Source organism: Triticum aestivum, chromosome 3B (assembly GCF_018294505.1).
Source record: "Triticum aestivum cultivar Chinese Spring chromosome 3B, IWGSC CS RefSeq v2.1, whole genome shotgun sequence".
Classification (NCBI taxonomy): domain Eukaryota; kingdom Viridiplantae; phylum Streptophyta; class Magnoliopsida; order Poales; family Poaceae; genus Triticum; species Triticum aestivum.
The window spans coordinates 468,545,942-468,558,063 of NC_057801.1; the positions used below are offsets into that span (position 1 = coordinate 468,545,942).

The 12,122-nt window shown below is 45.8% G+C and overlaps 1 protein-coding gene across 1 annotated transcript; it reads left to right on the top strand.

Annotated features, from left to right (window-relative positions):
• Positions 1–4,817: 4,817 nt before the first annotated feature.
• On the top strand, positions 4,818–7,209 carry LOC123065539 (uncharacterized). The gene is made up of 3 exons (XM_044488797.1): positions 4,818–6,286; positions 6,408–6,558; positions 6,931–7,209. Exon 1 carries the CDS (start codon positions 5,042–5,044, stop codon positions 5,981–5,983), a length of 942 nt encoding a protein of 313 aa, XP_044344732.1. The 5' UTR covers positions 4,818–5,041; the 3' UTR covers positions 5,984–6,286; positions 6,408–6,558; positions 6,931–7,209.
• The last annotated feature ends 4,913 nt before the right edge of the window (positions 7,210–12,122 follow it).

Here is a 12,122-nt window from a genome sequence, read left to right on the forward strand (position 1 = left end):
CTGCCAACTCCTTCACAATGTCATTTCCTGCCATGTCTTGACCTCAGCAATACCATATTGTGTTAATGCTATTTTAAACTGTGTCACTTTATTCGTCAGTAAGAAATGTGATGAATTGTCAGCGTTCATACTTATATGTGCAAAACCTATCATCTGTCTGCTTGTTTATCTTTCAGAGTGAGGGGGATATAAGTGTCAAACAAGCGCAGTCTCATCAGATTGCTCAGCTGCTTGCGCTGCAGCTCCCGAGCAGGACTAACCTTTCTTGAACTCTATTGAAGTGCTGATGGTTTTGTATATCATTTTGTCAGCGTGTTTATTTGCACTGGTGGCAATCTTTGGTGCCCAGTGTATGTAATTTGCTGTCTGCTTGTGCTTTATTATCATAGTGGCAAACTTTGATGCCCAGTGGATGTAATATGCCGTAATTTCTTTATTTTATAGTCTAGGTTTTTTCTTATTCACGATGTTGCAGTTATTTTATTGTATATATATCATGTCTTCGCAGTAAACCGGCCAAACCGTAAAATTACGGTACATAATTGGGCCGTCATGCAAATAACTATGTATGATCCGCATCATGGGCCCAGTCATCTTGGTCCGTTAACAGGACTAAATGTAAACTGGCCCACAAGTAGATCCGGGCCTTTAATAGGCCGAGTAAACCGCCGGCCATATTTTCGCAAGAATACTCAATGGGCTTTTAGGAGGCTGAAAAGTAGGTTGGGCCTGAAACGTGCCGAACAGCTCATGGGCCGGCAGCAGGCCGAAATAGACCCCGGCCCATGATTGTGTCAATCACATCATGGGCCGTTAACAAGCCAAAATTGTCTCGGTCCTTATTTGGCCCAATCAGATTATCGGCTGTGAGCAGGCCGGATGCAAACCGGGCCGTACTTAGGCCCAACTATATGACGGGCTTTTAACAGGCCGAAATAAATATAGGGCCGAAATGTTAAACGGGCCTTTAACAGGCCGAAACTAATATCAGGCTGAATTACTAAATAGGCCTTTAGCAAGTGGGCCCAAAAGTATATCGTCCAGTTGACGGGCCGAATCTGATATGGGCCATAATTTGGCCCAAAGCCTCTTAAAGGGCCGGATCTTATCTGGGCCGTAATTTGACCCAAAACATGGTAGGCTTTTAACGGGTCAGATCTCATATGGGCCTTTATTAGGCCCGGAACATGGCAGGCTGTTAATGGACCGGATCAAATATGGGCCAGCATTTGGCCCAAAACATGGTAGCATGTGAATGGGCCGGCCCACTAGTGTCCTCAAAATCTTGTGGGCCTTTAGCTGGGCCGGCCCATTATGGTCGGCAAAATCTTGTGGGCCTTTAGCTGGGCCGGCCCATTATGGTCCGCAAAATCTTGTGGGCCTTTAGTTGGGCCGGCCCATTTAACCTATATGGGCCTCTGTTGGGCCCTGCCACGTGTCGACGTATCATAGGCATGTCTCCTCCAATGGACGGGCGACATCTGGCCCACCGAGGAGTAGCCACGTGTTTCCTCCGGCCAATGAGAATTTTACACGTGGAAAATCACCATTGGTCCGGGCTGTTAACGGGTTATCGGATCCAAAACTGGACCCGATAGCTTAACGACGAGCCGTTACGGTGGATGCCACGTGTCAGTCACCCTTGACGAAAGCACTTCTATGACGCGCGATTTATCGTCATGGAAGTGGACACTTCCGTGATGATAATTTTGGTAATGTCATGGAACACTTCTACGATAGCACAGGTATGACTATCTTGATTCTGTCGTAAATTTTTTATGGATGTACATGCATGACAGAAAACATGACTTACTATGACAAACAGGTATCATCATGGAAGTGTATTTTTTTTTGTAGTGATATACATCCATATGTGGCAGTCCATTTGAAATCTCTAAAGAGACTAATATTTAGGAACAAAGGGAGTAAAATGTAAGACATGCATGGTCCTCAATTCAATATTTAAAATGAACAGGAAACTGAAACATGAATATTAAGTCTAGTACTACATAATGCAAATGTTGTGTTTATGCGAAGCTACGTAGATTGTCGAGGGTTAACCCCTCGACCTTAGATAAAATTGTGAAGCTCTATTTAGGATTGTTTAGATTATATTTTTTGAACATTATATTCGTCCCCACCCTTCCAAACACCGATTGGTTGTGCACCCCCTCTCCCCGAGAGAATATCATGTGCCCCCACACCTTAGATGCTATATGCTGATACGAGTTGCTTGGAGCTTGTAGATCCGAGATATAGCAGCTCATATGATGTCTTAATATTTTTACAGGAAACCTTAATGAGTCTGAGAATTGCACACAATTTGTACAAAAACTACTCAGATGCCCTTCGATCCCATATCCAATGACCTCGGAGCTCATATCACCATAGCATCTAAGATGAAGGAGGACCTCACATTCTCCTGTATGTAATAATATCATGTGCTACAACATCTTAGATGCTTTGGTGATACAAGCTCTTCGGAGCCGTTGGATCTGTGATTCAACAACTCCTTGGTGGTTTGAATGTTTTTTTGCAGAAAAGCCCCCAAAGAGTTCGGCCACTGCTTACAAGCACAAAGACTGCTCAGATGCCATTGGATCTCAGATCGAATGACCTCGAAGCTCGTATCACCGTAGCATCCAAGCTACGAGAGCACCTGATGTTTTCTCGCACGAGAGAATATGAGGTTCTCCCGCACCATAGATTCTATGGTGATACGAGTTCCCGGAGATCTAACGGCTCACAGTAGGAGGTTTGAATGTTTTTGCAATATATGCTTGAGAGATTTTGGGAATTGCGCAGAAAGTACAAGTACTACGCATGTGGCATCTGATCACAAATCATACGACCTAGATGCTCGTATCACCGTAGCGGCTAATTAAGCTACGGGGAGCACCTAATATGAGCAACTGGGAGCCGTTGGATCCGAGATGCAGCGGCACACACGAGGCCTGAATGTTTTATTTGCAAAAAAAACCTTGAAGAGTTTTGAAATTGCGCATAATTATAAAGACTACTCCCAAGGCATTGGATCTCACTACCAACAACGTAAAAACTCGTATCACCATAGCATCTAAGCTGCGGGGTGGATGTGATATTCTATGCCGCTGTCATTTTTGTTCCTAAACTTGCAAAATACGTGTAACTCGTGTCGTTACTTGTCTAACCGCGCAAAGTGTTTGTGTAAAAAAAACATCCTACACTGAAATATCGGAACAACACAAAGGGGTTCACTTGTCATTGGTCAAATTTGGACCTAAAACTAACAAATCTGAAAGATGAGATTCGAATTGGTAATCTGGACTACAAAGCGTAAGTCGATAGGCTGAAACAACAACGGTTGTTGGCTTTGTCCCATAACTTGATTTTATAGAGGGAGTGGCTCGTCAACACGTGCATGACCGTTGACTCACTTACTGATGGGCCCCATGTCTGCGATCTCTCTCTCCTCTCCATCGTCTAACCTTTAGACACACGGGCACACACGAAGAGCGGCGCGATCTTACCGTGGTGTTATTATAACTAAAAAAGCTTGGAGAATAGAAGAAACGCCTAAAACAAGATACGTTGTGGCTAGTTGAGACGGAGCTAACCACACCTATCCTCTGTGCCATGTTAGCATGATGAAGCTGTGTGGCTAGTGGGGTGTTTTCGACCGACTGGCTGGGTCCCGAGGTCGAACCATAGGTAGTACGTCTGATACAATATATTTTTACACGCACATTTTTCCTCCGTGCCGAGACGTGGCACACCCTACCGTGCGGTTTCAGGGTCCTCCCGGGTGCTGCACGCATATTTTCTTCCTTGCCAAGAAGTGGGACGCCCTACTGCGCGCTTTCTGGGTCCTCCTTGGTCGTAGCACCGAAGCAAGTAAATGAGTCATCAAATCACGAAAGACCACCTTTCCCGCCGAGTACATCAGTAAAGCACGGTGGCTAGCTAGTTGGGCTACTGCGACTGATTAGCTAGGTTGCCACCACATTTGTTTTTCACCCCTTTTTTATCTCCTTGCCGGCAGGTAAATTTAAATATCCACCGCGGCGTTGCTGTGGTCTTTGGGTGCGGCAGGTGCGGCAGGATTTTTATTTTTTTGATTGACGGGAGCAGGCACGACAGCAATTAGTCACGGTGACTCCGCCTGTAAAAACCACTGCTCCTTGATGTGAAAAGTCGTTGAGTGGTGTTTTCCCATGGTGAAAACCAAAAGATTCACCCCGCTTCTCGGCTAGCTCCCTCCGCCTTCCCGTAGATTGCATTGCCTTTCAGCCGTTTGGCCCTCTTTGCTTTCTCTCCCCATTGCTTCTACCTGGTGCCATGGCGGCGCACCAGATCACGGAGTCTGAGGTGAGGCGCCTGACACAGGAGCTCCAGGCCAAGGATGCGGAGCTCAGGGCCAAGGATATGGAGCTCCGTGAGCTCAAGGAAGAGAGGACTGCCATGCTCCTCCTTTATGTGCGAAAGTTCACGGAGCTTCAAAAGCGGCAGGCGTCCACCACAAAGATGCTCGAGATGTCGGCGGCGTTGCTGCAGAAAGCGGGAGATATGATAGGCGGTCAGGCGAGCCGGCTGAGCATGAGCGGGCCAATCGTGACGAGATCCAGGATCGCCTCAGCCACTTGGTGGACCATGTTGCCACACACGTGTTGCAGCTGTGCGATGCCTACCGTCGTGCGAGCGCGACCATGCCGGTTGTCGGGCTAAACCCGTTTGACCACCCCATCGACTTCAACAAGCTGCGGCTTTCTGACCTGGTCTTCTTCTTCATCTATATCTCCAACGGGTCGAGCCGTCTCCGCGCGATGGTGAGGGCAGAACTGGACAACGAGGGGTTGCAGGCTGCCATCGCCGTTGCCGAGCGAATCCTCTCAGTGCTCCGTCATCGAAATCCGTTCGTGCGATGGGAGTGGGATTTCTTCTCAATCCGAGTCGATCTCCAGGTCCGACCAGTGGCCTGTATAAAATAGCTAGCGGGGGCGGGACGGAGAAGAGTCAACCAAGCCCAGCCTGTGATTTGATTTGAAGAAGGAATCCGCGAGCGATGGGGAGGAAATTGCCCGCTCTTGCTCCGGCCGGGGCGGCGGCGGCGGGAAGGAAGCGAAAAGGTGCCACCTTGACAACGCTCGCCGCGTGCAAGCGCCCTGCGCGGGCGCAAGTAATCGGCGGCTGGGCGTCCCTGCCCACCGACATAGTTGGCCTCATCACCTGCCGGCTCCTGGCCGGCGACGGCGACGGCGACGTGGTTGATTACATCGCCTTCCGCGCCGTCTGCTCCGGCTGGCGCGCCTGCACGCCCACGGCGCGCGACCCCACTCTGCGGGATCCCCGCCTACGCCCGCGCGGCTGGGTCGCTCTCTGTGACGGCGACGCCGTCCGCCTAGACGATGCCTGCGAGATCGTCTTCTTCCACACGCGCACGGCCAGGCGCCTCCGCGTCCTCCTCCCGGAGCTCCGGCAACACAGGATCGTTGGCTTCACCGACGGACTCCTCATCCTCGTGCACAAGCGCACCACCGAGGTCCGCGTGCTGCATCCCTTCACGCGCGTCGTGGTCGATTTCCCGCCCCTCGCCCCGGTGTACCACGCGGTAGTCAGGCGGATGAAGCTGCTCGACATGAGCGCCGCGATATGCAGCAGCGCGTCCTCGGCGACCTCCATTGCCGTGGTGGTCTGGTTCCTCTGCACAAGTGTGGTGCTCGGCGCCGACCCGGGTTCAGATTGGGCCGAGGTCTTTATGTTTGGAATACCTTGTCCTTCCAAGGAAAGCTCTATGCCACCACCCTGTCTTCACACGAGATCCTGCAGCTATACCCTCCTCCCAGACAGGAACCCCTCGAGAATTCTGTGGTGGTTGCTCATGCTCCATATTTTGCTGATCGCCTGTATAGCGATTTTCTACTCGTGGAGTCTGGTGGAAGGATGCTGCTCGTCGTCCGGCACCCAGCTCCTGGTACAAAGGACTAGCAGTCTTCAGGCTCTATGAAGTGCATCTGAGCAGCCAGCAGTGTAAGCTTATCCCGGTGAACACCTTAGGCGACCGCTCGCTGTTTCTCAGCGGTGACCGATGCCTGTCTGTTTCGGCCAGGGACCTCCCAACCTTGAGCAGCAACTCCATCTACTTCAGTCTACCATGGGACCCCATTGTGTTGCATTCGCTGGGGACTGGTTTGTCCGAGCGCTTAGCCGAGTCCTGCAAAATACATGACGGGAAGGACAGGATACGCCCATCTGTGCGCCCCTTCACCATTGCTGATCATCTCATGACCTACTGCCATACTCCTGAGTGGTATGTTTTCCTTCCTCAGTTCCCTTCCTAGCACAGATGCACCTCATCAGTATCCACCGCAATGAATGGATGTATGTTTAATTCTAATTTCGGTTGTCCTTCTCTTCCTCAACATATGTAGGTCTAAAGGACTCATGTTCCACGAGTACCAACACATACCTGAATCTTTCAAGGAACTGATTAAGAACATCCGGGCACAGGATGCGCAAGTGCGGATTCCACGTATTGGTTGAGCTGACGCTAAGCTTCACATTGCCCACTGAATAATGAAGGTACAAATAATGCCAGTATAGGCAATAAAGGCACAACTTCTTACAACTGTCTCAGTTAACATTTTTTCAGTCACACAACTTCTAACCTGGCAGTCTCTGTGTTGATATCAATGTTATCATTTCTTGCATATTTGACTTGCCTGGTGCAATTTGCAATTAGTAGATTCCTACCAAGCGTAAGAGCAGTAACCATATCATCAGCAATGTGATCTCATTATAACCTGCTGCAGCTACATATGAGTAATATGGCTATGATTTAAGAGAGAACCAATTTCATTATCCACTTCTGACCAGCAGTAGTTATTACCAGCAATATGACTATATGAGTGACGTAATCTTATGATCATTTTTGTGAACACCAATTGTTTACAGGTTCTGGCAGCATATGGAGAAGAAGAGAGGGGGCATGAACCTGAAGATATTTTGTTTACTAGGATTGTTGAGAACTTGGTTAACGTATGTATCTGTCCAAATATATGATTATTTAGGAAAATGAAAATCCATCCTCAGTCATGTTGATTGCGGGGTGTATTTTGTCACCAAGTATGTTTGGGTGTTGAACTGCAGTGAAACTTTCTGTGTATTTTTTTACTTTGAGAAAATAATGCCCATGTGACCTTCATGGCCCTGTTTTTTGATACATGGCCCCGTCTTAATAATGTGAAGTTGGATTATCGTCCTTGCATCAAAGTTACTGCAGGATATATGTGTCGCACTAATTTTTCTTGTGTTCATAGACCACCTGCTTATGCATTTGGTTGTAGGTTATCTTATACTGATTCTTTGGGACCTGCCAAACTTGTTTGTGAAAATGTTAAACCTGGCCGCAGGCATGTATTTTAGTTATTTCCCAGAACACTCAAGTAACTCTTCATAATGAAAGCTCAAAATGACTTGGTTTTCTTTATTTATTGCATGGTGATTTTATCGAAAACAGAAATTTTCCCATCATGGTCTTGCAAATGTTCTGAAGTCTTACGATATGAAGAGTGTAAAACTGTAGATGGTCTTGCTTCTCATACTCATGGCTCATGAATCATGATTAATGGCGATTTTCTTTCCAATCTCATCGGGACAGAAGAATAGCAGGAATCCTGTGTGTTATTCACTGAGAGGCCGAGGCCTTTATATACACGGGAGTCATGCTAGTAGTTACAACAGAGCTCTGAGAATGACATCATTTGGAAGCACTCTTCGGATGGCTCATATTCGGCGTCCACTGCATACAAGACACAATTTCTGGGTTTGACGCTTTCCCCCATGGACTCCATGGTCTGAAAAATGTGGGCGCCCCCAAAGGTCAAATTCTTCTCTTGGCTGGCCTTACAAGATTGGATTTGGACCGCCGACAGGCTAGAGCGACGTGGCTGGGACAACTGCGGTCTTTGCCCGCTCTATAAGCAGGTGGAGGAGTCGGGCGTCCACCTATTTGCCAAATGCCGCTTCACCTTGAGGCTTTGGCGGATGCTCATTGACAGGTATGGGCTTGCGCATCTAGACCCTACTGACTGGCACCTTGAGGATTCCCTCCTCTCTTGGTGGGACAAGCGCACCAATTCGAGCATTCCGGATCGTTGAGCCATGGCCTCCCTTACCATGCTCGTATCCTGGACAATTTGGAACGAAAGGAACGCTAGAGTCTTCCGCCACAAAGAGACGCCACCGCCAATCCTTCTCAAGCTTATTATAGATGAGGCCAACCTATGGGTTACTGCAGGGGCTAAACAATTAGGGAAAATTGTATCGCGCGAGTAATTGTCATGCCATACTCCGGCCTTGTGTAACTCTACAAAACTCTATTCTCCTCTACTTTAATAGATGAGGCAAATCTTTTGCCTCCGTTTCAAAAAAAAACAGAGTGGAGCTAATCTCTAGGAAGAGCGTGGCGAACGCTACGCCCCGGCGGGCGCGGACGTGGCCGCGGTCACCGCACGTGGTGCGGGCAAGTGGGCACGGGCTGGGTCTCCACTAGCCGTTTTCCAACAGCCCCCCGCAGCCGCGACAGCGTCGTCGACGATGTTGAGGCTGGATCGAAACTAGCAAAAGACGGCGGTTGGCAGTCCGTTGGTGAAAACATCGGCAAACTGAGACGAGGAGGGCACGTGGAGAAAGCGGACGTCGCCGAAGGAGACACGCTCCCGGACGAAGTGAAGGTCGATCTTCACGTTCTTGGTGCACTGATGCTAAGCTTGGGGATTCCCATGGCATCCCAAGCTATTATCTAAAAGAGAAGCAAGCAGCTAAGCTTGGCAATGCCCGAGTGGCATCCCCTCTTTCTTCTAACGACCATCGGTATTTTACCTGGAGCTATATTTTTATTCATCATATATCATGAGTTTTGCTTGGAGCGTTTTGTATTATATGAGTCTTTGCTTGTTTTGATTTTTATTTTGTGTCATCTATCCTTGCTGGACACACCTATTTGAGAGAGCCAAAATTATGCTATGACTTGTTAGCATTGCTCTCTATGTTTCACTTAAATCTTTATGAGCTATGGAATTGCTTTAGTGCTTCACTTATATCTTCTTGAGCATGATGTGCTTTAGAATTTTTGAAGAAATTCTCTCATGCTTCACTTAGATTTACTTTAGAGTTAGTAAAATTTTTAAGAAATTCTCTCCTGCTTCACTTAAATTATTTTGAGAGAAGAACTTTTTTATGCTCATGTTCTTCACTTAGATTTGTTTGAGCTATCAAAAGCAACATATAAAATTAGTCCCAAAGTGATAGATATTCAAGAGGGATAATAAAAACTTTCATGAAGATCATTGGACAAAATAAACTTGATTCTTTGTAATAGTTTTGTGATATGATGATATAATATGTGAGTCATGTTGATGAGTAATTTTGCTTTAGTAAGAATATTGGTGTTAAGGTTTGTGATTCCCTATGCAAGCACGAAAGTCAATAGTTATGCAATGAAATTACATCCTACTTGTGGTGCATTATTCGGTGTTAGTTATGCTTAATGCTCGCTTATGAGATTTTTTGTTTCTTTGTTGGATGCTTCTCAATCTTTTGCTAGCCTTCACTTGCACTAAGTATGATCACTACTTGTGCATCCAAAGTCCTTAAACCCAGGTTTGCCATATGAGTCCACTATACCTACCTATATGCGGTATTCTTTTGTCGTTCTAAGCAAATTTGTATGTGCCATCTCTAATTTCAAAATAAATTTCTCTTTTATATGCTCGTACCGCTCATGAAACGGTAGGGGGTGGCCGATAATTTTCCATGCTAGATGTGTTATTCTCAAGATTAGTGTTTATTCACTTGTCATTGCACGGGAGTACGACAAAGGTATTAGGGATGCCCAATCCCAAAATGAAAAATGAATTTACTTTATGTTGTCAGATAATAAATTCCTTGGAAAGTGTTGGTATGGAAGACACCCGTGGATTCGGTTAGCCGTAGAATGTGAAAGTATGGTGGAGAAAGGAATAAACTTTATTTTCTATTTCGGAATCGCCTATGATATATCTAGCATGGAAAATATTGGGAACTACTCGCTCATTTTCGTTGACAGGAAAAGCATGCCACCCAGAATGTTTTACCTCTATCTTTTTGCTTTGAGCTCTGGCACCTCTACAAATCCCCACTTTCCTCCGGGCCTTTCTATTTACTTTATGCAATTCTTATTTTGAGTCTCCATCTTCTCTTATAAAGCACCAACTAAGGGGCACTATGATTGTACTTGAGCATTGGGTGTAGCTAATATGCGAGTGTGTTTCATGAATGGATCAATGATTGAGCATAATGGGCTAGGGATAACTTGCTTTAGTATTGATATTTTGAAAGACATGGTTGCTTGTTGATATGCTTGAGTATTGAAATCTTCATGTCAAAACTACACTATTGCTTTGAATCATATAAAAGTCCAAATGTCCATGCTACAAAGAAAAGAATATGTGATGAACATGTTAGGCAGCATTCCACATCAAAAATTCTGTTTTTATCATTACCTAGTCGAGGACGAGCAGGAATTAAGCTTGGGGATGATGATACGTCTCCAACGTATCTATAATTTTTGATTGTTTCATGCTGTTATATTATCATTCTTGGATGTTTTACAATCATTTTATAGCAACTTTACATCAATTTTTGGAACTAACCTATTGACATAGTGCCCAATGCCAGTTGCTATTTTTTGCTTGTTTTTTACTTCGCAGAAAATCAATACCAAACGGAGTCCAAACGCAGCGAAACTTTTTGGTGATTTTTTCTGGACCAGAAGACACCTGTTGGTCCAAAGAAGTACTAGAGGGGGGCTCCGAGGGGAGCAAAACCCACCTGGATGCGCCTGGGCTGGTGGGTTGTGCCCACCTCGGCCGCCTCCCACATCGCCTCTTTCCTTTATAAATACCACAATATTCCAGAAACCCTAGGGGAGTCGACGAAAGACAATTCCAGCCCCGCAAGTTCGAGAAACCACAGATCCAATGTAGACACCATCATGTAGGGGTTCATCATCCTCATTGGTACCTCTCCGATGATGCGTGAGTAGTTCATTGTATACCTACGGGTTCGTACTTAGTAGCTAGATGGCTTCCTATCTCTCTTTTGATTCTCAATACAACGGTCTCATGGAGATCTATTTGATGTAACTCTTTTTGCGATGTGTTTGTTGGGATCCGATGAACTTTGAGTTTATGATCAGATCTATGTTTTTACCCACGAAAGTTATTTGAGTCTTTTGATCTCTTATATGCATGGTTACTTATAGCCTCATATTTCTTCTTCGAATCTTTGGTTTAGTTAGGCCGACTAGATCGATTTTTCTTGCCATGGGAAGAGGTGCTTTGTGATGGGTTCGATCTTACGGTGCTCAATCCCTGTGATAGAAGGGGAAATGACACGTATGTATTGTTGCTATTAAGGATAAGAATATGGGGTCTATTCCGACATGAATAGATCTTGTCTACATCATGTCATCGTTCTTATTGCATTACTCTGTTTCTCCATGAACTTAATACACTAGATGCATGCTGGATAGCGGTCGATGTGTGGAGTAATAGTAGTAGATGCAGGCAGGAGTCGGTCTACTAATCTTGGACATGATGCCTATCTAATGATCATTGCCTGGATATTGTCATAATTATTTGAAGTTCTATCAATTGCCCGATAGTGATTTGTTTACCCACCATATGCTATTTTTCTCGAGAGAAGCCACTAGTGAAATCTGCGGCCCCCGAGTCTATTTTCTCATCTTATACTTTCAGATCTATATTGCTATTTCCCTTTTTATTTATTTGCAGCTTCTTTTTTCAGATCTATATTATCAAAAACCAAAAAATAAATCGCTGAATTTTATTTGCTTTTATTTGCATCTATCAATTTATTACAACTTTCTCCCGTTCATGTGCCAATTTCTGGCGCCGTTATCCGAAAGGGATTGACAACCCCTTTTAACACGTCGGGTTGCAAGTATTTTCTCTTTGTGTGTAGGTACCATTTACGTAGTGATGCTTGGTTCTCCTACTGGTTCGATAACCTTGGTATCATCGCTGAGGAAAATACCTACTGTTGATGTGCTGCATTATCCCTTCCTCTTTGGGGAAATACCG